Here is a 27,369-nt window from a genome sequence, read left to right on the forward strand (position 1 = left end):
CACAATTAACTCAGGGTAGACAGAACAAAGGCTGGTAGGACTGGACAGCCACCAGTGACAGAAGACCCGGATCCCCACCAAACACCACAGTTAACTCGGTAGACAAAACTTAGAAGCAAGCAGAGCAAACTGTCAGGAGTACCATTGGCCATAGACCCTCAGGGTAACAGGAAAGGCAAACGCACAAACCAGCAGGACTGCTCATGGCCAAGGTTCCCAGCCTGAGTTCAATCCTCAGAACCTACAAGGTGGAAAGAAAGAACCAACTGCCAAAGTTGCCCTCTGACACCCACACACATGTATGCTGTGGCTTGCATGTTCCCCTGACCTCCAACACAATAAATGTGTAAATAAATGTAACTTTAAAAAAATTTTTTTAAATCAAAAATTTAAATTTTATTCTTAGTTTTTATTTTAACCAAAACTAACAAAAGAGCTTGAAAGTATGCTACCAAGAAAGTAAAAAAAGGCTGGGCAGTGGTGGCACACACCTTTAATCTCAGCACTTGGGAGGCAGAGGCAGATTTCTGAGTTTGAGGCCAGCCTGGTCTACAGAGTGAGTTCCAGGACAGCCAGAGTTATACAGAGAAACCCTGTCTTGAAAAACCAAAATAAAGAAAAGAAAGAAAGTAAAAAAGACAAGCCTTAAAAAAAAATGTGCTTATCAAATCTCATTAATGAATTATATCTAGAATATGATATTCTATAACTTAATAGAATAATAATCAAAGGTTCTAAACATTTATCCAAAAAAGACACAAGAATTTGAAGAAGACAAAAAGAAGCCACAAAGCTGGTGAATGGATACAAATCTCCCTCACAAGGAGAAGCCACCTGTACCTACTGGAGTGGCTAGAACATCAAGATCTGAGAGTTACAAGTGCTGACAAGGATGAGGAAACTGGCACTCTCATCCATCACTGGCGGGACAGGGCAGGGAAATAGTCAGTGGTTCCTCAAGACGTTCTATGCAAAGTTACCCTTTCTGGGCATAGAAATAGAGATAAGATACGTATCCATACAATAACATACACAGGGCTGGAGAGATGGTTTAGCAGGTAAGAGCACTGTCTATTCTTCCAGAGTGGTCAGTTTCAGGTCCCAGAACCCATATATGGGCATCTGTAACCATCTATAACTCAAATTCCAGGCAACTGGAGATATTAATTAAAAAAAAAAAACTTTCAAAAACTCCTCCTCTATTCAAATATTCACAGCAGTATCATTCTTTTTTGTTATTGTTGTTTTTTGGTGGGTTTTTTTGTTGTTGTTGTTGTTTTTTGTTTGTTTTTTTGTTTTTTTTGTTTTTTTCGAGACAGGGTTTCTCTGTGTAGTCCTGGCTGTCCTAGAACTCACTCTGTAGACCAGGCTGGCCTCGAACTCAGAAATCTGTCTGCCTCTGCCTCCCAAGTTCTGGGATTAAAGGCGTAACCCACCGCCACCACCGCCCAGCAGTATCATTCTTAATAATAAAGACATCCAGTAGAGCTGGGAAATACAGCTCAGGTGGTGGAGTGCCCACCTGGCATGGTGGTGGAGTGCCCACCTGGCGAGAAGGAAGCACTGAACCTGTTGTATTCTAGCACCACCCAACAACAGACATGGTGGTTCACAACTGTGACCCCAGAAGTAAAGGGGAGAGAACAACAGAAGTTCAACTAGCCTTGGCTAACGGACATCCTCAGCTACATATCTAATACCAGGCCAGCCTGGGCTACATGAGGTCCTGGTTGTAGAGAGAAAAAAAAGATAGAAGCCCCCCAAATATCAACTAATGGATGAATGAAAAAAGAAAAAGTGGCATAGCCGTATCAGCCTTAAAAAGGAATGAGCTTCTGGAACATTCGACAACATGCATGCTAGGCAAGGGTCACAGGTTGCATGATTCCATTCACCGTAACTATGCAGAACGGGAAAGTCTATAGAGTTAAGTAATAAATTGGGTAAAAGCTGGGACGGGGATGAGTCTGGAAGAACTCAAAGGTAATAGATAGCTATAGAGTTTCCTTTCCAGGCATGAGAATACTCTAAGCATGATGGTAGGGGTGGCTGTTCACATCTGTAACATATCAAAAGAACCTCTACACAACACATGGAGTTCATGAGACATACGAGCCTGCATCAAAGGAATCAGCAGAGGAATCACTGCCACCCCTCCCCTATCCCCTGTACATCTCATGCCCTCTGGTTTACCTCTGTCCCCACCAGCTCCTGATATTCAGCACCACAGTTAGCCCCCAAGTCCAATACTTCCAGTCACATTCCTCAACACCCAGTTGGTTCCTTTCAATGCGGACCTGTCCAGCTTAGGGCCATTAACTCTGTGATCTATGGACTAGAGAGCTGGTGGAGGCAAAAAAACAGGAACAACAGAAATGTGGGGAGTTGAAGCCACAAACACCAGCACGTGACTAATGTCATGCCATCAGCTCCTGAGTAGGAGTGGACAACATGCTCCACTGTTTCTGAAAGGAAGTGCTAGGCTTAGGTCACTGCCTGGGTCACAGCCCTCCCTGGAACACAAGTGCCTCCTGTGCTATGGCTAGCCTTCCAGGGCTCAGCTGCAGGAACAAGGCAAGGCCCAAAGTAAAGGGCCTGGGGAGTCATAGCCAGCCTGATAACCAGACTTCATGAGTGGAAGCCATGCGCCCTCCATTCCACAACCCTGTCAGCTTGGACATCCTCAGAGTCAGGGGGAGCCTTGACTCTTCAGGAATGAGGCAAGTACACTTTCAACAGAGGAAGCAGAATTTGGGCTCAGAGCTGCCCAGTGGCGATGATGCCCTGTTAGGCAAGTGTTGGCACCGAGGGTAGGTATCATTCTGGACCTCCTTTCAAGAGGAACTTTTCATTTAATGGCTGCATAAATACCCCATAACACACATGTGTAGACTTTTAGGGGCTGGAGAGGTGGCTCAATGACTAAAAGCCTTGGCTGGCAGCCATTCCAGAGAATCTGGGTTCTGTTCCCAACATCCATATGGCCTTTTATAACCAGCTATGACTCCCAGCTCTAGGTGATCTGTCACCCTCGTCTGCCTCTGAGGGTACTGCATGTACTTGAAACACTGGTACACATACATACATGCAGGCGAGTACTCATGCACATAAAATAAAACTAAACCATTTTAAAGAAAAGAGGATCTAAAGAGCTCTAATCCTGTGTAATACAAGGACCCAAAGTACAAGTTCAGTAACTTTGGACTACATGACAATATGAAAGAAAGAGCAGCTCGGGGCATGAGGAAATCAGGGTGTTCTATTCCTCCATGCCAGAGAACCAATCAGGTCCTTGTGCTTAGGGGTGGGAGAAGGTGAAGTGGGAACTGTGGAGAGGTAGGGGAGTGAAGAGAGCACAGGAGAAGCTTTGAAATGCAAGCTTCTAAGGGTTACCTCAAAGCCACTTATGTAATAAAAGAATAATTAAAAGACGAATGGGAAGATTGATTTAAAGGGAAGAATTAGGTAATTAACAGTGAGGGTAATTGCAGATACAGAAGAGAAAGCACAGAGGTGGCACAGGAACCATGGAGCTTCAGAGCGACTCAGAATCTCAAGGCTCTGCTCAGTACCGAGTAGGCCTGGAAGAATGTCAACCTGAGCAGACAGCTGGGATCCCATGCCTAGGCTTACCATAGCCACGCCCCGGGTATCCTGGTAAGCCACCTTGATGATGTCCTGAGTGCTTGTGTTGAGGAAGAAGTAGCCAGAGCCTTCTGTGATGTGGAGTTCTACCTGGAGGGAGATGTGTGGGTGAAAGGGGTCAGGCTGGGTGGCAAAGAGTGCACAGTTCCTCACTTGAGGGGGTGGTGGGCAAACGGCCATACCTGGACACCAGGATGGTTATAGATAGTCATTTCTTCCGGACTGACCCTCACATCCTCTACGAGAATAAGCTCAATGGAGGCTGACACAGGTACCAGAGGGTCATGCTGAAAGAGAAAAGTCAACATTGTCAGATCTGTAAGACCACAGGCATCACCAGCTTCCTCTGAGAAGAGTGGAGCTAGATGCCCCATGTAGAGGCCTCACTCCAGGAATGGAAGCTTCAAGCAGTGTTAGTACCCAGGGTTCTCTTGGGAGGCAGAGAGAACCCCAGAGAGATTGGAAGCATAAGTGAAGTTCTTAAAAGGCTGTCTGTGGGGTATAAGGCTCCAGAGGGGAGCCAGTGAGGCCACTCAAAAGCTAACAGGTTCTGGGACAGGGATAAGTGAGCATCTGCCTCAGCAGGCTACCTCCTTCCAAATGGGGACCACTTTCTCCCAGAGGACGCTTCCTTTTCTCAGCCTCCTGGCTTCCTAGGACACAAGCCCCCACTTTCCCTGTCCACAAATATCTACTGTCTCCATACCATTTCAGTAGTAGCTTAGGGGGTAGTCTGATAAGGTGGGTATCATCCACACAGGTCCATTCTCGGGGGACCCTTCTATTTCCTCAAATGTACCCACAGTCCCCGCCCCTACTTCCACCACGCAGAACATTTGCCTGGAGCCCTCAAGAGTTGCTGGGAGCAGGGAAAAATGAATCAAGTAGTGATCTCCAGCAAGGGAGGTCCAAGCCCCCAGACACCAGACAGAATCTACACAAAACCAGGAAATGTCCTGGTCTTGCCCATGGTCCCGCCCACTGTGTCCTCTGGGAGATACCAGCTGCTTCACTCTGGCTGCGTTCAGGTGGGACTGCTGGTAGCCAGTCGCTGTGGCAGAGATGGCTGTGGTTCCTGATGCCTTGTGAACCGAAACTGTCTGCAAACCTGAGGACACAGACGGGAAACAAGTATCAGTCACAGGCCCCTTGGTTACCCGGGGGCCACCTCATCCTGCTGCGGATTCAGTTTAGAGTTTTGAAAACAGGTAACTGAGTTTGGTGGGGCTTTTAGTCCTGTGAGGATTAACGGGCCCCAAACAGTTGCTGAGCTAAGTTGAAAGGACAAGCTCAATACTGGGCTGCTGAGGAAGCTCGTCACTGCCACAGCTGGGCCAAGCGACCTGAGACAGGAGATCTGACTGCTCTGGGTCCTGAGCCCGATTCCTACCACACATGCCTAAAAGGGATTAAAGAAACAGTGAGGCTTGGCGTACTGGCCCACGTGTGAGGTCTCAGCACTCAAGAGACAGGAAGACTGGTTTGAGGCTAGCTTGACTACATAGGAAGAAGACCTTAAAAAAAAAAAAAAAAAAAAAAGGTAGCCAGCTGCATGGCATGCCTTTAATCTCAGCACCCAAGAGGCAGAAGCAAGTGGATCTCAGTATCTTGAGGACAGCCTGGTCTACATAGTGAGTCTCTGGGCCAGCCAGTGCTACAGTGAGACTCTGTCTCAAAAGGGGAGGGATAGGGAGATGAGCTTTCTCTCTATTTCATGGTTCAGCTCTGAATAAAGGGAAGCTCCGGACGCCTGAGGTCCTAGGCACGAACTGAGTGCAGCCCTGTGTCTAGGGCTTCCCACATCTCCTCTAGCTCTAGGCCCTCTAGCTAAAGACCTGGCTCACCATGTAGTTTCTTTTGGCCATTCCCATCATCCTGAGATACCAGCTGCATGGGCTGGTCAAACTCAATGCTGGCCAGCAACGGCCGGGAAGACTCCCATTGGATGCTCAGAGAGCTGAAGTTGTCAAATCGCCGGCCCTGTTGGTCATAGGCACCAAGGTCTAACAGGGGATTGCGGTGACTGGATACTGGAACCTAAAAGAGACAATGATCAGATGCTGTGAGCACACCTAGGCACTACTGTCTGCCACAGGTATCATGAAGCCCGGAGTTTCCCTTGAGGGCACAGATAGTCCTGATGAAGGGACAGAGATGAGCCGTAACCAACACTCAGGAATGCCACCACTCAGGTGCCCAAAGTCCTGCCCAGATCGGCTCCTTTTCCTCCATGGGTGATAAGGACTCCCCTTTTCCTTAACAAACTGGCACAGGGTGCATGCCAAGGAGAGGCAGGAATATCCTGGACTGACCCTTGGCTTAGCCCTTCCTGCTCTGGAAGGCATAAAGGTCTCCATGTTTGGCTGCTCCAGTCAGGGTAGGAAGTAGAACCTATCTACTGGGACTTTTTTCTTTTTTAGACTTATTTGTTTGTTTATTTGAATGTTTTCTCTACATACACACATGTAAGCCTCATGCCTGCAGAGGACAGAAGAGGGCAGGACGGTTAAGAACCATCACGTGGGTGCTGAGAACTGAACCCAGCACTTGTAACCACTGACCCATCTCTCTAGCCCCAGGACTTTATTTTAAATACGAATTCTGTACTGTGGTTTTTGAGAGACAAATTCACACTGTAATCCACACTGAAGTAGTAAAATGGGATGGGTTCTAGCATAGCTTTCAGCTGATCTAATCCATTCAGACACAGCCTAGAAGGAAGGACTATCCTCTGTCACCTTAGGGTAACTGTCACTAAGTCTGGTAAGTGAGATGTGACAAGTGATTTGTGGTAATTCCTAGAATTACCCTCTGAGACCCTCTGAGGCCTAAGCACAAACTTCCCGCATAATGGCTCCTACTGGTGGACTCCAGAGATGCTTGTACGATGCAGGTAAGAGCTAAGCGTACACTGCACAGTTGAGAAGTGTGGCTGTGGGGTGGGGAGTGTTACTGTGGCATGGCTATCCTGATTGATGCTGCACCAAGCTCCCTGCCTCCACCTCCAGGATCCCTCTTCAATTTCTTGTAGCTTTCCTGGTTCCAGACATGACTAAGCATGCTGCAATTTAAAAAGAACTCCTTCATGTTAGCAACTTGGATGTTCAACTGGGCACACCAAGGGTTTTAACTGGGCAGGACACAAGCTGGGGAGCTGTGAGTGTGGGCAGGGACTGCAGAGCTTTCCCCAGACAGCTTACCCTTCCTCCCAGCTTCTGGTAAGACATCAGCTCTATGCAAGCATGCCTGCAGGCTGACTGGAACTTTCCCACTTTACAAAATGAAACGCTGTGGCTCAGACTCTTTCCAGAACTTGCTCACTCTCTCACAGGCTTAGAGTGGAGCACAGCAGGCTAGATTCTCCAAGGACTTCCTGTGACATTGCTTGCTCTGTAGGCACCAGCTCAACCCAATTCTGGACTAATTAGTCCCCCTGGTACACAGCAGCACCCAAGACTGTAAAAGGAACACTGGCTGACCTGCCTGGAAGACCTGGACCTGACCTGGTCTGACTGCAGTCAATCATTCCTGCTGGTTGACTCCCTTCTGGTGTTTCACCTTGCCAATAATTTACTCTGCAAACACGTCCTAGGTGGCCTCTGGATTGGAGAGCCATAAAACTAAATTGATACTGCACCTAGATGCACCTTGGGGATATATCTTCTTCAAGGTCCCCTAATGGGACCATAAATCGCAGGGGCCACGCCTGAATGGCCGGCTCAGGGCTCGGGAACACAAGGACTGATGGATCACATGGCAGTTCTGTGTCCAAGGCCCATTACTTCTTGCTGACAGCAACAACATGTAGCCCATTCTGAGTCAAGCTCCACAGTCACACCATTACCTTTCAGTCCAAGACGGCTCTGGACTCACCCAATCTGGCAGACCAGAAACCCCTTGCTGAGCTCCTCACCCATGCTTAAAGTCAGGGGAGACTTTTGTCCTGCTGCAGCTCAGCAGCATATAGACTGCTCAACATGAAGGCCGATGCTTTCCCGGTTAACACCCACTCCACATGCTCTTACTGTCTTAGTGTTTCTAAGTCTACACGAGGGTGCCTCTTAGAGGGACTCAGGGTCAGTGTACTCCTGGTTTGCCGCTCACCTACCCACGGTTGCTTGCTGAGCTTTTGGTAGGAGCCAGGCTCTGTTCTGGTGACTGGCAGAGAATGAACTAGACAAGTAAATTCTATAGTACAGGTCACTATAGGCTGGGGCAGGGACAGTGAGGAAGGCATGGGGCCAGGAAAGGTAAGCTACAAGCCCCAGGGCTCAGCCTATCCAAGCCCCAAGCACTGACAGCAGGTAGGGGTAATGACAATGTATTCAAGCATGAAAGGCACAGAGTCAGAGGTAAGAAGAGCTAGGGACCAGGGACCCAAGGCTCCATAGGCCACAGAAGGGACTTGGCCTTTTCACTGAGCCCAACTGTAAGCCACAAGCAGGTTTAAGCAGAAAAAAAAGAATGTATCATGGCTACTCTCTGGACTCTGCAACCATCAATGGTTGGCTCCCACAGCAGGTGGGGCTTGAACACAGGCCAACTGTCTCTTATGTTGGAGTCATGGTGAAACTTCTTCACTGACTTTTGCTCCTTGCCTCTGGCAGGGAGCCCAGCAGACAGATGTTTCCTGAGAATCCAAACTTAGCACACTGCTGTTCCCTCTACCAAGGACAATTACACCAAACAGATGTGAACTAAAAGGTAAAACCTGCAGACAAACCAGGCAGAGAGAGAGAGAGAGACAGACAGGTGATGTGGGCCCTCCTGCATGATCTCATATAAGCAGAGTAGAGCAGGCAGGAGTCACTGAAGGCTGGGAAGAAAGCGGAGGAGCAGAAGGGTGGGGTGTAGCAGCGAACACGAGGAGCAGTAAGCTCTGGGGCTCTGCAGCACAGGGGGGCAACTAAATACCAGAATAATAGATTACATAAAGAATGCCAAGGGAGCAGTCTGAAGCTTCCTGACATAATGGAAATACACACACACACACCACCACACACACACACACACACACACACACACACACACACACACACACACACGTATGGACACAGTGCATGCTGTAAATACACAATAATATGTCAACAAAAAGCTAAAAAGGCTTGAAGCAGGTAGTGAGTACAGGATTTCATCTCAACAAGTCTCTAAGTTGAGACAGAGAAGTCTTTTTCTGAGCACCACAATCTGAGGCCAATAAAAAAAAAAAAAAGACGGTCATTGATTCTGCAGCAGACACTGGGGCTAAGCCACCTGCAGGCTCTGAGTCTGTAACCCCTCTACCACAATTCCCACTTCTTTATGTACCTCTTACTGTAAACCACCCTTACTGGCCCAAGTGAAACAAGTGAAGGAGATTAAGTGAGGGTCTGTGGAGTGTTTATTCTCAGCTCCAGTGATGAACAAGGTCCAGAGAAGGCAGAACCACCACACAGATCCGCACCAGAGCAGCAGGGGAAACAGCTGTGCTTGACTCCAACAGGAGAGATGAAGGATGATCCTCAAGCCCCAGGCGTTACAACTGTACAGCTCTCCACCCACCAGGGACCCAGCTCACGGCACCTGCCCCACAGCTGGAAAGGCTCTAGACACACTCAGCATCAGAAGGCCTGTTCAGATGTGCCTAGGTGCAGAGGTGAGCAGGACCTACTCTGAGATGGCTTTGGGAAAAGAGACCCTAAAAGGAGTTGCTGGGTTTGGGGATGGATAAAGCTGGCTCTGCATTTTCAACTCTGCCCACCTCAGAGATGGTCATGGTGATGGGGGAGATGTGGCTAAGAGGTGAAGGAACTAAGCACACAGAACTGGTCTGGCCACCCCGTGCACAAGAGACATACCAGAGACCATGGCTGACCCCAGAGCTGTTGCTGCTTTTGCTGGCTTACCTCCCTTAGCTCCACTAGGCTGGCATCTCCTTGTCCTAACTCCTCCTCCTACCCTTCTGTGGCCCTCCTCCTCCCTGGCAGCACTGGCCCCTCCCAGCTATATTCTCCATAGCATTCCGACAATGGCCCTCTTGTCTCCCGGTGGCTCCTCACCCTCCTCAACACTGTTGTTCCCGATCCTGGTGCTGAAGGGCCAGGAGGACGTGCTGGACAAGTATGTGCTGGGGGAATGAGGAAACCGTGACTTCCTTCCTCCATGTAGGGCCAAGCCTACTTTCTCCCACACCCTGAGCTGGATGCACTCAGGGCCCCAGGGCTATGCTACTCCAGAGCTGAGGACTGGACCTCTCCCAGCTTCTGGGGAAGCCAACCTGTAGATGTTACCCCCATAGCTGCTGGTTGAAGGCCCCAGGGATTTTCTTCCCCTTTTCATACTCACTTTGGAATGCCCTGCCCTGTGACAATACAATGCCGATGTCCCCTCTCCTCATAGCTCCCAATCCCACTCTGACTACACACAAAGACAACACCCTGCATGAACAGCTGAAACCACAGGACACTCCACAAGGGCTTTACAGCTCCTCATGTGCCCAGCAGAGGGCAACAGTGAGTCTGGAATCAGAAGTGGTGGGGCCTGATGCGTTGTCTTGCTTGGCCACTACAGAAGCTCCTGGACTTAGGATGAGGTCACACACAATGAACCCATCATGAGTTAACACACCACAGCCTACTGTGCCCTACCCCCTCAGCTAGCCTGACCTATACGTGCTCTGACATGACAGCCACTGACATCAGCCAACAGTATACAAAGACTGTACTCTAACATGGGACTGAGTGCCCATGGGCTATGGACTGCAGACCTCCACAGAGCATCAGTTTCCCCTATGGTGCTGAAGCTGACTGTGGCTGTGTCTGGTTCCACTGGGCATAACATTAAGGGAAGATAAACTGCCTATTACTAGCCTGGGAAAAGACCAAACTTCAAACTGGCTTCTAACAAGTGCCTGTCACCTTCCCACCCCTATAACACAGAAAACCAGAAGGTAAGTATGTCTCTCTGTAAGCTGGGACCAACTATGCAACTGGACTTTGGGAAGTCTCCCACTTCTGCAGACCCTGGAGTCCCTCATGCAGGTGCAAACAGAAACACCCCACACAGCTCTGGCTGTTGAGATTCAGGTGCCTGCATATGGAGTCCCAGCTCTCAGAACAGTCAAGACCATGGGTGCAGGGAGCTGAAGTTCTCTTGTCAATCCACCAGGCAACGTCTCCTCTCTCCCCAAGAGTGGCCATACTCACCACCTGCTTATTCTGCTGCAGCAATGGACAGGATAGGTCCAGCTGCGGGAGGGCATAGACAGGCATGAGAGTGAGCCTGGATGGTGGGGCACAGACGGACTTCACCACAGTGGGCTCCACAGCAGGGAAGGGGTTAGAGAGGCTGGGCCGGTTCCCCACGGACAGGGCGATGACCTACAGGAACAGGAGGAGCAGTCAGACACCTGAGTGTGGTCCCTCTTCACTGAACTGTGACTTAACTTCTGCAGACAGTGATAATGCCTAAAACCCAGGTATCATCTACAAACATCTCAGAGAAGAGGCAGATCAGGAGATGCCTTGTGGTTCCCAGGACATCAGGAAAACCCCATAGGTGAATCTGGTCCTGGACATCTGAAAGAGAACTCTGTGCTAACGTCACACCCATCGAGGTGAGGCACAGATGCAGGAACCTTCACCCTGAAGGTTAAGAGACCTTAACTGTGAAGGATCAGGTCAGAAAGGGACTGTGTAGGAGAAGGCCCAGTGGAGAGGCCAGAGCCACAGGTGGAACCACCTGACTCCATGTCCACTTGCTCCTCTGAGCTAGAGGAGAGAGGCCACGCTCACCACCTGCATGTGTGATGCAACAGTGCACAGGACAGGGAGGAGCTGTCAGAAAAGTCTGCTTGTGGCCGGAGTGGGGCCTCTGAAGTCAAGTGCAGCCTCTGGTTTTATATGCAATACAGCTAACAGCTGCATCTGAGGGAGCCAGCATCCCTAGCTTCCTCAGTGACACACAACTTGAGGACAGAACAGTGTGCTTTGAGGCGGGAGGAGGGAGGCACCTCCTGACTTTCAGCAGGCTGTTGGCACACCCATGATACCATAAGTCAGGAAGCCCAGAGTGTAGGCCTTAGATGAGACCTGACCTAGAGTCTAACTTCTACAGGCCAAGGCAGGAACTCCAATGACTCAGGCAAGCCAAGATAATTCGTTGTCTTAGTCTTATTACTTATTTGTTATTATGCATTTCTTGTTCCTTTTTTTTTAAAGATTTATTTGTTTGATTTTATGTGTATGGGTATTTTGCCTGCATGTATGTGCACCGTGTGTGTGTGTGTGTGTGTGTGTGTGTGTGTGTGTGTGTGTGTACCACATGCATGGATCTCCTGGAACTGGAGTTGCAGACAGTTGTAAGCTGCCGTGCGGGTGTTGGGAACTGAACCTTGGTCCTCTAGAGGAACAGTCAGTGCTCCTAACTGCTGAGCCATTTCTTCAGCCTCAGCTTTTCTTGTTCTACTAGCATTTCCAGTGGGGTCTTTCTCCATGCACTGGACTGCTGATGTCAAGAGGCTCTGTCAGGGTGTATGTGTGCACCTTCAATTGACTCTGCATTCTTTTCACTCTCACTCTTTGGTTCATGGTTCTACCTGCTTTCTGTTCCTGTCTGGAGACTCTCAGAAACAGATCCATCAGAAGCCAGTAGAGCACAAGGCCCACAGACTTGGCCTGGCCTGAGGAAAAGGGTACTATGTCCAGCCACACAGGCCCTGTGGGAACTCAGGATATGACACGCTTGGGTCAGTCCTCTTAACCTTCCAGTGTTTTTTGGTTTTCAGCACTAAAACCAAAAACAAAACAAAACTCTGAAGCTGGGCATAATAACTTATGCCTGTAATCTTAGCACTTGGAAGGCTGAGGCAAAGTGAGTTCAAGGTTAGCCTGTGCTACAAAATAATAAACTGCATTTCATTCAAGCCACTCTCAGCTGCATAGGGAAACCCTATCTTAAACCAACCAAAAGTTCACACATCAGGCATTGGCACATTCCATCCCCCCTGAAACCTCCCCCCCCAATCCTGAAAGAACAAGTTGGTATGCTAAACCCAGGTCCAGGGGTCCAGGGTCACAATCCTTTTGACAACTGACCAAGCCTGAAATATGGGGCTTTGTGATTTGATGTCAAACATCTACCCCTACTTTGTAGTAGTAGATGGGGCATACTATAGCCCTGGGAAAGAGGAGGCCACTCCAACAGGCTGGCTTTAAGAAAGCTGATGTTTACTGGGGACTCCAACAGCCATATTAAGGCGGCAGGCCACCTCACTGAGCCTTGGACTCTCTTGTCCTTGGATACAAGAGGAACAACATTCTCACGGCTCTCTGAGGACTGAGTAGATTTCCCTCCCAGTAGGCAAGATGGGACTGAGAGTGGTTGTCCACTCACCTGCTCACCCAAGGCCTGGCAGGTCACGAGGACCCAGTGCTGCTGGTAATTCCGCGAAGCTGGAGGACCCAAGAGAGACAGGCTGATGCTGCCTGTGTCCTCAGAAGTGATATTCCGAAAGAATTTGGAAGGTTCCAGGACCCATGGCCTGGGGCCTCCTTCAAACAGCATCTCCTTTGAGGAGCCCAGTGTCACCACAGCAACAGAAGAGGGATCCACAGCCTGAAGAAAGAAGGGGAGGGCTTAGCATTCTTCGGGAGGAAGTGGCCAGGCGATGCTGGGCATCTAGAAGGAAGGTCCCCAACCTGCTTGGGCGGCTGCCGGGCAAACTCTGTGTCTTCCACATGGGCATCATGCACAGGGTGGCCATGAGTTAGAGGTTTTGGGAAGAATTAAGTCCTCACTGGAGCGGGGAGTACACTAGAGTGTGGGACGTGGTGGTGCACAATTTAATTCCAGCATTCAAGAGGCAGGTGGGTTTCTATGAGTTCAAGGCCAGCTCGGGCTACATAGCAAGCTCTAGGCCAGCTAGGGTTACATAGAGACCTTGTCTCAAAATAAAATAAAATAAAATAATAAAACAAAACCCTGGAAACTTCTGTCTAGGATCTCTCTTAACACATACTACATGGGAGAGAAATGAATTCATGAACAAAAATATGTTTTTCATGCTCATTTCTCAGAGGTACGAGCCAGCAACACATTAATATTCACAAAGAGGGTTCTGGGTAGGCAATGATGTACCTCACATAGGTCCCAACACAGTACTTACTTATCAAATGCTGAATGTAGGACATAATACTGAACATATACATTACTCCTACCACACTGCCACTACTACTATTACTACTACTACTACTACTACTAATTATTATTCTTATTCTTATTCTTCTTATTACTATTATTATTATGATGTCCTATGACTAGTCTATCTGGATGTGTATCTATGTGCCACATGTGTCCACAGAGGACAAAGAAGGTGGCTCTGGTTGTGGTGCTAAAGGCCTCGTAGCCTGCCTACAAGTACCAATGACAGCACTTGGCGGTCTCTTCTAGTTTGCTTCCTATTGCTATGATAAACACCATGGCCAAAAGCAACTTGGGGAGGAATGGATTTATTTGGTTTACACATCCCAACCACAATCCATGAGGAAGGGAAGTCAGGGTAGGAGCTCAAAGCAGGAAGCTAGAGTCAGGAACTGAAGCAGAGACCAGGGAAGAACTTTCTCTGGTTTGCTCACCCTGCTTTTTATACAACTCAGGATTACCCGCACAATCATTACTCAAAACACCCGCCTGATATGTATACAAATCAATCTGATGGGGACATTTTCTCAACTGGGGTTTCTTCTTCCCACATGAACTTAGCTTATTGTCAATTTAGGAAAAAAAAAAAAAAGCACAGGATCTATGGAGAGAGGCCATCATCTAACCTCCGGGAACACTAAAGTGAAGGTGGAGGACAGATAGGGCAGATGACAAAGGACAGGGACAACTCACCTTGAGGGGCAGGTAGGCAGCAAGAGTGATCTTTGCACCCAAGTGTACATGGCCATGTGTGTAGCTCACAAGGAGGGTGGTAGACCCCTGGGCGTCAGCTCTCACTTTGACTCCACTGCAGTGCTCAGGCCCCGGTGGCAGCCTCCCTGCACAAAGAAAATCGCATGTTAACACGAACTTGTTCTTCAAGGGGAAGGCATGGCGGGCCAAGAGCCCTTTTTCATTCTGGTCTTCATATACAACTTGATTTTGTTATCCTTTAAATTTCCCAGAGGCTTGAGTTGTAGCTCAGTGGTAAAATGGTTACCTAGCACAAACAGGGCTCTAGCATCCCTAGCACCACAAAACACAATTAAACAAAAGCAAAGTATGATTCGTGTATATTACGCACACATCTGGTACACATACAATGTATATGGAGATGGCAATCGCTTCCCAGCTCCCCCATGTGCTCAATGCACCCTGTGTCCAGGATCCAGGTCAAGAGAGAGCTTTATCAGAAGCCCAGACTTCCCTAGAGGACCCTTTCGGTCTCCAACTCCTCCCCATTTCCATCAAAACAGCCTTAAATAAAGAGGGGCAGGAAGCATGGGCTGTGCTGCTCTGCCTGTCTCCCCAAAGTCTTCCAGTCTTCATGGTCAGGCAGCCTTTACCCACACTTCTGCATGCTGTTCTGCTGTAGGGATGAATGCACAGCACGCCTTTCTCATGCCACGTGAACATTACAGGTACTTCCATTTGGGCTGTGCTATACCCCACCAATGTGGACTCCAGCATTGCTGCTGGCTGTGTCCAGAGGAAGGAGACCAGTGGCAGGCATGCACGTGTGCAGTGAAATCTCTCCCACTTTACCCTGCTGACAGCTGCTTTTCATCTGTGCTACCCTTTTCTATCAAATTTCAATTAAATTTGCAAGAAATGTATTGTGTTTGTCAACTTGATACAAATGAGTTACTCTGCGAAGAGGGAAACTCAGTTATCTGCCTCCATGAGGTCCGCCTGTAGGCAAGTTGAGCAAGTCTGTGGGGCATTTCCCTGGTTAACTACTGATGTGATGGCCCGGCCCACTTTGAGTGATACCACCTCTGGGCAAGTGGCCCGGGACTGTATAAGAAAGCAGGCTGAGCAAGCCAGTAAGCAGCATGGTCTCTGCTCCAGCTTCTGCCTTCAGGTTCCTCCCTTGGCTTCCCTCAGTGATGGAGTGGAAACTGTAAGCCAGATAAATCTTTTCCTTTCCCCAAGCTGCTTTTGGTCATGGTGTTTAACACAGCAACAGAAAACCTAACTAGAACAAATCTGAATTATGGTGAGGCACACAACATATAAACTTCTCATCTCAAAAGTGGGGAGGGCGCAGTCATGGTGGTGGAGAACTTTAATCCCTGCACTCTGGAGGCAGAGGCAGCAGGCATATGCCTTGAGTTCATGGCCATCCTGCTCTACAGCGACTTCTAGGCTGGTCAGAGATTAATAGTGGGACCTGGTTACTAATAATAATAACACTAACAACAACAACAATAATAATCCCACCTCAACTTTCTTATGTACAGCAACAGGCCAAAGGGTTGTTCAGGTCCCGCCACCAGCTGCCACTCAGGCCCTCTGCCTTGCAAAACTGAAAATGTCTATTGTTAACTGCAGCCATTTTTCCCTGTCTCTATGAGCTTGCTTACTATAAGCAGCTCACCTAAGTAGAACCACATAGCACTTATCCTCATGTGACTGGCTTAGTTCACTTGGCACAATGTCTTCAAAGCTTCTCAGTGAGGCGCCAAAACAGCACTTCCTTCTTAGAGCTGAGCATGCCCCATGCCCATTCCTCTACTGAGCTACCTGTACGTGTGAATAATGCTGCTACTGGCTGACAAAGACGTCTTTACATTCACACTTCAATAACCTCAGGTCTATGTCCAGAAGTGGGACTTCCTGAGTCATACTGTTTCTGTTGAAGGTTTTGAGACCCCAGCATACTGTTTTCCACAGTGGCTGGCTTTAACATCCCCCATCAGAGCATGGCTTCCAGTTTCCACACATCCTGAAGCTTTCTGTTGCTGTAATAGTAGCTGCCCCAGTGGGTGTATTTTTCAGTGTGTATCTTCTTTGAGATTTATTTTTAACTATGTGTGTGTAATGTGAGTGCACGCATGTGATCCCCGTGGAGGCCAGAAGAGGGTGTTGGATCCCGAGAACTGGAGTTGCAGGCAGTTGTGAGGTGCCTAATGTTGTTACTGGGAAATTAACCTTGGTCCTTTGGAAGAGTAGCATGTGCTCTTAACCACTGAGCCATCTCTCTAGCCCTTTCCTGGTGGCTTTGCTCTGAATTTTTGTGGTGATTAATGAGGGTGGGCATCTTTTCCTACAATAGTGCCTATTACATGTAACATTCACAAAAATATCTGCTCAAGTCCTTTGTGCATTATTAAATCATTTCTGTTTTATTGTTGATACACAGAAGTTCTTTACATGTTTTAGATCTTAATCCTTACTAAGAAATGATCTGCAAGCACTTGCCCAATAGGGAACCTGATACAGTCCCTTCCCCAGAGTCCTGCTATGGACCCTGGTTTAGAGAAGCTGACTCTACTAACTTACCCTGGTGACTAGACCTGTCCCACAGGGCATGTGTGCCCTAGGGTGGCCGTCATACATATAAGACATCCATTGCCCCAGCCTGCTGAGTCCCAGAGATTCCCATTCAACACCTTATTCACTGAGAGAGAGTCCAGCATTTTCTAGGGGAAATGCTGACCACACAGGATTTGTTTTGGCTGCTGTCTTCAGAATCTGGACTCCTTGAAAAACCTTCCGGATGTTCAGAGGGATGTCCATGTGTAGTCCTCTCAGGAGGCAGTGGCTCTTGTACCCATTTCCCATGACCCACGGAGAAACAAGTCTCAGAGAGATTGAATACCATGCCAGTAAGTGAAGAAGGCTATCAGCCCTGGGAATGTTGAATTACAGGCCCTAGGTTTTCCCCAAAGACTGAGTAGCACCCTATAGTCACTCTGTGGGATGGGGATGGGACCAGTACATGGGACAGTCCATCTCTGGCTGCTAGCGGTCCCTCTCCCTCAAAATGCCACTTCTACTCACAATAGCTAACATGTGGAAACATTAGATTTTCTAAGGCCACCAGCTAGTGGCTTTAGTTGGGTACTTCCCAGAGATGTCCTCTTCCTCTGAGCAGCTCTGGATGTCATCACAACCACAGGGTACACACAGCCACTTAGAAAGCATCTGTGCCACTAGGACTCACATCCCTCTCTACTCAAACATCTCCAGTGGTTCCCAGCCTGTAGGCTCGAACCCTCTATGATGGAACACGTCCTGACATTCTAGGCTCACCATGAGACCATCCCTGCCAGAACTGTCCCCCTTAGGTCATGGCATGGGTACAGTCACTCACTGAATGTTGTCTTTGTTCTTGTCCACAGCCTGCTCTTATGCATAACCCAAGTGTCTTGTGGATTTTGTAAGCTGCAAATCCTCACCCTCCCTGGAGCCACACTTCTGGGAGGCCATAGCTCATAGAAACTGGAGCTGCAGGTCTGTACCTCATGCCTGCACAGGCTGCATGTGGCCATAAACAACTAAGCTGCCCCAGTGTCATCACTGGATACATGGCCCATCAGCAGCTCCTCCTGCTATAGGTGTGAAGTCTAAACAAGGTCAGTCAGACAAATTGCCTGCTCCACACATGCAAGCTGACACTGTCACAGTCACTACCAATAATACTATCTCCAAGACAGGAGGCTGAGAAAGATGTACTCGGGGTGGCCTGGGCCTGTCACAGGCATTATGATTGAACTAATCAAACCCCATGTATGTATTATAGTGTAAGCACCTGCTGCACTTCATGAACTGAAATATAAGTGTGGGCAGGAGACTACTCAGGCATGGAAGAGATACTTTGCAGACATTGAAGAGAAAAAGAACGTAAAGACGGATTGACAAAGGCAACACATCTGGCAGGATTCAGAAAGAACAAGAGCCCAGGGCAAAGGCCATTCTTCATATTGTGGTCCCTCAGATAACCCATACCATCTGGACCCCAAATCTGCTACTGGTTTACCTGGCAATGGCTGGAACACACCCTGGTTCTCCACCTCCACCACCAGGTCAAAATGGGAGCAGTCGCTCAGGGTGACCACCTCACTGCCACCACCAGGCATGAAGCCACTGATTACCAGGGGCAGCTCCAGAGTATGACCCACTCGAGCCTCCACCTGGCAGGGGGCAAACTCCATGCTGCTGGGCTCAATCACATACACCTAGAGAAAGAGAAAACTACCCATCATATTCCATGTACCCATGCAGTCAGTTTTAACTGTGGCACACGCTACCTGCTGAGGACTGTCATTGGTGTCAGCTACAGAGGAGAAAGGGTTTGAGGCAAAGGACTCACAACTGATCCCAATAGTGGGTAGTTGCACTTCCTCTGTCAGGCCTGATAGATTCACCTGGAACTGAGGATAAACCTACGTTTAACATATGTGTGTGGATCCCACTGAAAACCCACACTCCTTTAATGTAAGAGGAAGCTGGGACTGGACATACCATGAGACCCATGGTAAAGGGAGCACAGGTAGTGAGCAACCCCACCTGACGACAACTGGGGCTCTTAGTCAGTCAGGATCAAATACCAGTAACAGGACACCTGAACTTGCACCTTCATAGAGCAAGGGAAGAGGAGCCAGGAAGCCCTCTTCCTCTGCAAATTTTCCGTTCAGGCATTCAATTGACACCCCTCCTAATTTAGAGTCCTGACTTTTGTGTGGGAAACTTTCCACTGTTGTTCTGTGGTTACTCATGTCCTCTGGCCATTGTTGTGGACTTTTCTGGCTCTGTCTGCCACTGTTTGATGTGCAGTATCTCATCCTTACTATGGGGCCTGACTCTTGGAGATCAGAGCTGGGATGGGCCCATCAACTCCCCACATAGCACAATTTTTAGGCGGAGGAATAAGACTTCTGAGCATAGGGGCAGTGAGGTGATAGGGGCAGTTGGAAACTGTCCTGAGCCTCTCCATGGGATGTCCTGCCACCATCTTACCTTCATCTCACCAAAATGGAGAGGGTTCTGAACATCATGTGCCCGGATCACACTGAGGCCAGTGTCACCACCTGTGGTCATGACACCCTTGACGGTGACTGTGGCAACCATGTAATTGGACGAAGACCAGCTGAAGTTCCCACTGCCCCCATGGGCCTAGGAAGGAAATGATCATGGGATTTATCAGTCCCCTGCTCCTCCCTGTCTGGGGATGTACAGGGTTCGGGCAAGTGTGCACTCTCGCTCACTATCACACAAACATGCTCATCTATTCACACACAGGTGTTGGTACCCCACTGTGTGTGTGTGCGCGCACACACACACATACACACACACAGGCCTGCTCACAAATTCCCACTGCCACACATTCACACACCTCTTCACACTCACCATTCACATGTCTCCTCATACTCAGTCTAATTTGACATCTTCATTCATTCACACTCACCTATGTTGACATCATAAATTCACCATACATACTCATGGGCTCACAAATATATACATTAGCATACCACGTACACACATTTCATACATTCAAAAATCACACCTACACACACAACCAAAGTCCTGCCCATGGAAAATGTCACACAAACCAACATTTCCTCACTTTCTCATCCACTTCCATTCTAGATCTCCTATTCTGGGGACCTGGGAACTGACATACAAATACAGACCAGAGCTCAGACCTGGGCAGAAACCACCCTGGTCATGGAGCTTCACGCAGAATTCTGCTCTGGGGAGACACAAGCACATCCAGCACACAGCTCTGCCTGCTCCTAACCATCCTTGGAGAAGTGAATGCCAGGCCCTCTTCTAGATCAGCGATCAACCTGAAACCCTGAGTCAAGAACATACTTTCAGATGACATATTTTAGTGTGCAAGTGCCAGTGCACACAGGATACCTGTCATCATTTCTTCAGGCAGACCACAGGAGTGACAGGACCAGGCTGACTCCTGGGAGCTTGAGCCATAGCTGAGTGCAGTCCCTGATGACCAGCACCATGTAGGACTAGAAGCATCACGAAGGCACTAATGATAAACATGTAGTAGGGAAGGTGGTGTTTCCACTTGAATTCAGGTTTTCCTATTACTATATTTGTATTACATTTAAAAATAATATCTTTTAGAAGAATGACTGCTAAGGAGAACTCAGACCTATATTCTCTTTCTGTGTTTTAGCTGTCTTTGTTTACTTTCTGTGGATGTGTTAAACACCAGGACCAAAAGCAACTTGGAGAAGAAAGGAATTATTTCATCTTACACTTCCAGGTACAGTCCATCACTGAGAGGAGTCAGGGCAGGAACTCAAGCAAGCAGGACCCTGGAGGCAGGAGCTGACGCAGAGGCCATGAGGGTGCTGCTCACTCAAGTGCTCGCTCACCTTGCTCTTTTCTTTCTCCTTCCCTTTCCCTTTCTTTCCTTCTGTTTGTTTGTCTGTTTGTTTGTTTAGAGACAGAATCTCTCTATGTAGGCCTGGATGTCTTGGAACTTCTATACAGTCCAGATTGGCCTTGAATTCTCAGAATTCAATTCTCTTGAATTCTGCCTCTGCCTCCTGAGTGCTGGGATTAGAGGTGCATCACTGTGCCCCACTCAGTGATTTTCCTATGCACCCCAGGACCACCTGCCCCAGGGACTCAATCATCAATCAAGAAAACGCACCAAAGGCTTACTTAGCAGGAGAATTCATTCTAAACCAACCTAGTTAGAACTACGTAGTTTAGATCCTATCTCAATAAATATATAGAGAAGAATTAAAAAAAAAGAAAACCAGCCAACATCGCAAGGAAACACCCCAAAGAAAACATCCAAAGGCAGCATCCCACCTACCTTTATGGTATACTGATAGGCTCCTGTCTTTGGTTGCCATGGAAATGTCAGGATGCTAGGATAGAGTGTGATGGGGATATGAATGTCCACTTCTTGCTGGTTCCACACAGGTACCTGAAGCACATGGACCCCTCCATCCTACAAGGATGAGATTGCGTCTGTCACTGTAGCAACCACATTATCACTAGGTATTTTCCTGTCACCCAGACACTGCCCTTCCGTGACGAAGGGCACAACTGGTCATATAAAGGTAGCTTTGTGCTCCTAAGAATATGGAAAAGACAGTAGGCTTGGTGGGGAGGCTTACTCTAGATCTTTAATGGCCACTCATGTAAATTATTTGATTCCTTGGGTATCCCTCACAGGATGGATGTCACTGTTCCTACTTTACAGATAAAGAAACTGAGGCCTGGAATATCTTATCCAAAACCACTGCCTGAGGCATAGGCGTACACGCAGCCTCTCACAGGTCTGAAAGGCTTGTATGAGGCAGGAGGGGAACACCCTTGGCAATGTGCCAACTGGTAAACTACTGCTCCCAACTAGGGCTGATGAGGCTTTTCAGTACAAGACAAAACCAAAGGCTGGAAGACTGGAGCAGACAAAACAGATAAAGTGCCAGCGGGCCTGCTGTCGCGCTATCCCCTAGACAAATTCTGTATGTGATCTTGAAAGGTGCAGACTATTTTTATAGAAATAGGTGCAGGGTGGTGGAAAACAAAGTCTGGCAACAGGAGCATTTCCTCACACCCACAGGCTCTGGACAGCCAAGGGTACCTGGAGCTCAAGCCCCAGGTGGGAAAGTTTCTATATGGTTTGAATAAAAATGGCCTCCATAGGCTCATGGGGAGTGGCACTATTAGGAGGTGTGGCCTTGTTGTGGTAAGTGTGTCACTAGGGGGTGGGCTAGCAGGTTTACTGAAGCCAGGCCCATTGTCACTCTCTCTTCCTGCTGCCTGAGGATCTGGATGTAGAAGTCACAGCTCCTTCTCTAGCACTATGTCTGCCTGCATGCCACCATACTTCCCACTATGGCGATAATGGACTAAACCTCTGAACTGTGAGCCAGCACAGTTAAATACTTTCCTTTATGAGAGTCGCCATGGTCATGGTGTCTATTTACAGCAATAAAAACCCTAACTGAGTCTTCTCGGGTATCAGAGCAGTGGCCAGGTAGGTCCTAGGGCAAAGTACCTGCCAACTGACATGTCAGAGTTGGGTCATGGGTGTCCAGCTAGGACATGAAAAATGGGTTGAGATCAGCTCACCTGGTCCACCACAGAGGTGAGGGTTGCACTTATGGTTGTCTGGCCACTCTGGATAGCCCTGACATGATGATAAGAGCCATTCTGGGAAGACGACAGAACCTCAAAAAACTCAGCAGGAAGCACAGTTTCGATTCGGATGTTCTGGAAAGGCAAGCAGGGTGGATAAGGGGAGCTTCTAAAAGATAAGTGTGATTTTGGGAGACTGTTAGAGTGCCAAGGTGGCAGTGAGGTCAGGCTGACAGATCTTGTGGCCCGAAAACCTCTCAAACAAAGCAGGCAGAAGGAATGAGGTCCCAGTGTTCTAACCCCTCCCCACAGAGAACAAGCAGGCCCCAAGACCCAGCACCACAGTTCTAGCTGAGTGTGTGACACTCAGGGCAGCTGACAGACTACTGTCACTCTCCCAGGTCCTGGAGTTGCAAGAAGGAACCAGGGAATATAAAAAAGGGAACTGAGTCCCCAAAATCCGGGCTTCAAACATAGTGACTGGCTTAGTTACTGTTTAACAAGGGACAGAAAGACCTCTACAAAAGGAAAAAAGAGCCTGGCCTCCTTCTAAAATCTCTAACACCATAGCAAGGGACTGTGTGATCTATGTGAGGGTGCTGGGACATTCTTCCAAGGGACAGAAGAATGGCCACCACTCCCCCAACTCATCTATCTGCCATGCCTTTCCAGAACCAAAAAGCTAAACTTAGTAGCCTTGGTCACTTGAGAGTTTCTGGAAGGTGGTGAGCACACCCAGACACCTGATCCTCTCCAAAGCAGAATGGACTCTTAGCCTCAGGGACTCCATGTAAGGAGCAGGAGGCCAATGTGCAGAGAGCCTCCCTGTCACCCCCACCAACACTAACCATAGGTCCTGCTGCCCGAGGTATTCATCCCCAACCCTACATGAGGGGGTAATGGCAACTCATAGCTTAACAGTGTCTTGAAGTGCTTCATGGACCCCATGACATTATCTCCACAGCTCTAGGAGTGTCACGGGAAGCTCTGGTCTGCCTATGTGGGAACCCTGTAGCTTTGGCTGGTCTTGATCCCACATGGCCTCCCCATCAGAATCTCAGAGGGCACTCACATCGGATGGGTAGACCTTGTTGCTGGATCTATCAAATACTTCAATGGTAAATGCATACAGATGTCCAGTCTCAAGCACCCATCTGTCACCAGGGTGGACTGTGAAACCTAGAACAGGAAGTAAGGGTTCGACACTCATGATACAAGGGCAGCAGGACTGAGAGAGAAGCTGAGGCTAAGTACTGCACACCCATGTAAAAGGCCCAGAATGTTCACCAGGCCCCTCCTTGGACAAGGAATAGCTGCAGGAATATATGGAGTATATATTCCCAACCTAGAGAACCACAGCTGATCTTTCTGACTCCTGGGACCAACAGCCAACATACCCTAAACGCTAATGGGCTCTAAACACTCATGGACTCATCAGAATCTGACCCTCAGCAGGTTTAAGCTCTGAGGCTGTGACAATCAGGATTCTGACTTCCCAATAGATCTGAGGCTCCAGTGGGTCTAGCCTGAGGCCATAGCTCATTTAGACTCTGAGTCCTCTGGTCTATCCATTGGCCAATACATATCCCAAGGCCATACAAGTCCACCCAAGACCATGGCAGTGTAGACTCTGAGGCTGGAGCACATGTAACGTGTGGTGATACTGCGTCTCACCTGTAGCCACAGAAGGTCTAAGCTCTCAGGGATGACAGGTCTAGCCTGAAGCTAGAACAGGTTTTGGATCCCAGGCTAAAGCTCCTGAGAGCTCTAGATAAGATGTATCTGGCCAGGCAGTGGTGGCGCACACCTTTAATCCCAGCACTTGGGAGGCAGAGGCAGGCGGATTTCTAAGTTTGAGGCCAAACTGATTTACAGAGTGAGTTCCAGGACAGCCACGGCTACATAGAGAAACCCTGTCTCGAAGAACAAAAAAAAAAAAAAGATGTGTCTGGGTCTGGGCTCTGAGGGCACTGAGATAGCCCTGTTCCCACACACAATATAACACTAGCTACTTTTATTCCCAGGATGCAATGCTGTTGGCTTTCTCATCTCCATTACTCCAGCTGAGCTGTTCACTCTGCCAGGATGCCCTTCCCACCACAGAAGCCCAGTCTGACACAGCACCTGCATCCCACAAACCCCCTCGAAGTCTTTCCTCTGCCCCAGTGTTTGCTCCTACCACACTATTGCCACCTGTACCAACCTCTACTGTGAAGCTAAGTCTCACCACAGGCCAATCAAGCAAAGGATACTGCTGAGACACTAAGGGTCTTTGAGAGAGACACACAGGGGTTGGTGCTTGTCAACTGGGTGCTGCTCCCTGACAAGAGGATCTTAAGGGTCTTGCCGCCCACCTGACCACTGCTCTCCAGACTGAACCCTGGCAGTGAGCTCCTTAGGTGGGTTGCCTCAGACTCCAGGAAATGGTACCATGGTGACTCCCATGACACACATGTCCCATGCTGGCTATCACTGCAGCGCCTGTATCCACCTGGGTGTCACTTACTGCTACAGGTGGCTCCTTCCTCTCTCTGATGCTTCCTTCTTCCCTGCCAAGGTACTGCCACCTGTCACGTCAAGCTAAAGATGCTCAGCTAGGCACGGGGTCCCCAACCTTGACAGAGCCAGAGCAGCACTCAGGTCTTCATGATGCCAGGGCTGAGGACTGATGGCCGTGGACACGGCAGAGGATGTGGCCAGTGTGAGAGCTGCTGTACCTCTGCAGTTTTGTGGGTTTGCTTTTGCTGTCTGGTCCAAGGGACTGAATTCAGAGCCATTCTCACATTAGCTAAGACATACACCGCTGAGCTGAATCTCAGCTCTTGCTTTTACGTTTTGCTCTCTCAAACTGATGGAGTCACGGGCAATCTATGTCTAGGGAACCCCAGGGGGCCGCACTTACCTAGGTACCCGGCTTCAACCACATAGATGGTGCTGTTGGGCAGCCTAGAAGCTCCCTGCATACGGATACCTGAATTCTTAATTAAGGTATAAAACATAAGGTACAAAAGGTAAAGCAGCTGGGGTTTCCCGCCTCACGCGTAAGGTCTGAGCATCGTGCAGATACTATATGCACTAAGAGGTGGGTGAAGAACCCCTAGCTTAGGCCAATTAGAGCAAAGATGTCGGTAAGTCAAGACCCTTACTGTACCACCTACCCTACAAAGCAGAGTTTCTGCAAGGGACACCAGGGACCACAGGGCATACAAACAACTTGGGTTATCAACAACCTATGTACCAGTATTCCCACAGTATTCATACAGCTTCTGCCAGGCCCGCTCTGAGGGGACTGTGGTTCCTGAGACACTTCTAGAGGCCTGGAATGACGCATGCCTCTGCCAGACTCCCGTCTCTGGGAGTCTCTGTGAGTCACCCACAGAGGTGAGCAATTCCACTCAGCGGGTTGCTATTTAGGCTCTTTCTGATTTTCAGACAGATGGGGAAAGAGTGCTATTTTTAGTCCTGGCTGGCTTTAAAGGAGAAAAACAACTTGGCTTCAAAGCAGTCAGCATGACACACAGTGCCAAAGCGGAGGATACTCCTGTGGCCCAGGACCAGGTTGCTCTGTCCCATCTGCATGGCAGTGACTCTTGATGTGTCCTGTGTCAGGATGGCCACAGGACGGGCAGGGTCTCCCTGAGGATCTGGGATGCTGTTCTGGAGCTGCAGCTCGTACTGATCAGAAGGCATTGAGAGTTCTGTATGAAAAAAGAGACAAGAAAAGCAGGGAAGGTGAAGGTATGAAATACTGCACATCAATGCAGCCATCTCCAGCCCTGACTCTTGGGGCCTGCTGTCAAGACAGCTGCTTGAAGAATGCTAGCATTGGTGAGCATCTGACTATCCCCAGAAGTGAGCAAGCTCTTCTCCGCATCTGGGACCAGTGGGGTTCTCACTGTATTACCAAAAAGGCTATACCTGATGGTCTTCTATGGGTTTCCAGATGCTCACCTTACCATTGCAAAGAATGACTCTAGTCCTGACCACTCTCTGTGCTCCCCCTGGGTCTATTTTTGTATAAAGATGCCTTTCCCAACAAGAGCCCAGGACACAGAACAATTCCCCAGGAAATCACAGGTTCTGGGAAACCCACCATCTTCACCATCGGGGCAGAGAACACAGCACTTTTGTTTGAACGACAGCTGCTGGACAGGAGTTCAATTTCCCAGAAAGGGAAAGTGAGACCAGACCCCACGGTGGAGGTGCTCTGGTCTTGCTTAGGCACTTCATGACTAATTTCCCTCATCTCATCTCTCAACAACTCTAGGAAGAAGAACTACTGGCATCCCCACTTTACACAGAGCAAGTCAGGTGAGAAGCTAGCTCAAGGTCTGCTTTGACTTCCACTGCTTTAAGAACCTAAACTTCATATGCTAGAAAACGTGTCACGGATGCACTCGCTGAGTAAGGATGAGGATGTCCAAAGGTGTCCAAAGGGTGTTCAAAACCCAGCACCAACACAAAGCTAGCAGCAGCAGCATGTGTTTGCAATCCCAGCATTCCTACAGCATGATGGAAGATAAGAGAATCCCTGGAGGCTTGCATGTCAGCTGGCCTGAAGTATGTAGCAGTCAACAAGAACCCTTGTCTTAATGAAATGAACAGTAGGGACCAACACTGAGGCTGTTCTCAGACCAGTGGCAGGCATACCCTCATGCTCAACATACCCCAACAGAGATGGGGGGAGGACTGACG

General features: G+C 48.8%; 1 protein-coding gene across 2 annotated transcripts in view; it reads right to left on the minus strand.

The window, feature by feature from the left end:
* Nucleotides 1-27,369, minus strand: part of Nup210 (nucleoporin 210) — a 102,671-nt gene that overhangs the window by 36,504 nt on the left and 38,798 nt on the right. For both annotated transcript variants that reach the window (XM_031382575.1, XM_031382574.1), the window contains exons 7-20: nucleotides 26,214-26,372; nucleotides 25,577-25,645; nucleotides 23,747-23,853; nucleotides 22,669-22,809; nucleotides 21,401-21,538; nucleotides 19,570-19,725; nucleotides 18,590-18,788; nucleotides 14,518-14,663; nucleotides 13,018-13,239; nucleotides 10,830-11,003; nucleotides 5,490-5,682; nucleotides 4,647-4,753; nucleotides 3,828-3,932; nucleotides 3,634-3,735 (exon numbers count right to left, since the gene is read on the minus strand). In XM_031382575.1, the coding sequence (XP_031238435.1) occupies nucleotides 3,634-3,735; nucleotides 3,828-3,932; nucleotides 4,647-4,753; nucleotides 5,490-5,682; nucleotides 10,830-11,003; nucleotides 13,018-13,239; nucleotides 14,518-14,663; nucleotides 18,590-18,788; nucleotides 19,570-19,725; nucleotides 21,401-21,538; nucleotides 22,669-22,809; nucleotides 23,747-23,853; nucleotides 25,577-25,645; nucleotides 26,214-26,372 (2,018 nt within the window). The remainder of the gene's footprint in view (nucleotides 1-3,633; nucleotides 3,736-3,827; nucleotides 3,933-4,646; nucleotides 4,754-5,489; nucleotides 5,683-10,829; nucleotides 11,004-13,017; nucleotides 13,240-14,517; nucleotides 14,664-18,589; nucleotides 18,789-19,569; nucleotides 19,726-21,400; nucleotides 21,539-22,668; nucleotides 22,810-23,746; nucleotides 23,854-25,576; nucleotides 25,646-26,213; nucleotides 26,373-27,369) is intronic.

This window comes from Mastomys coucha, unplaced genomic scaffold, assembly GCF_008632895.1.
Source record: "Mastomys coucha isolate ucsf_1 unplaced genomic scaffold, UCSF_Mcou_1 pScaffold20, whole genome shotgun sequence".
In the NCBI taxonomy this organism is placed as follows: Eukaryota; Metazoa; Chordata; class Mammalia; order Rodentia; family Muridae; genus Mastomys; species Mastomys coucha.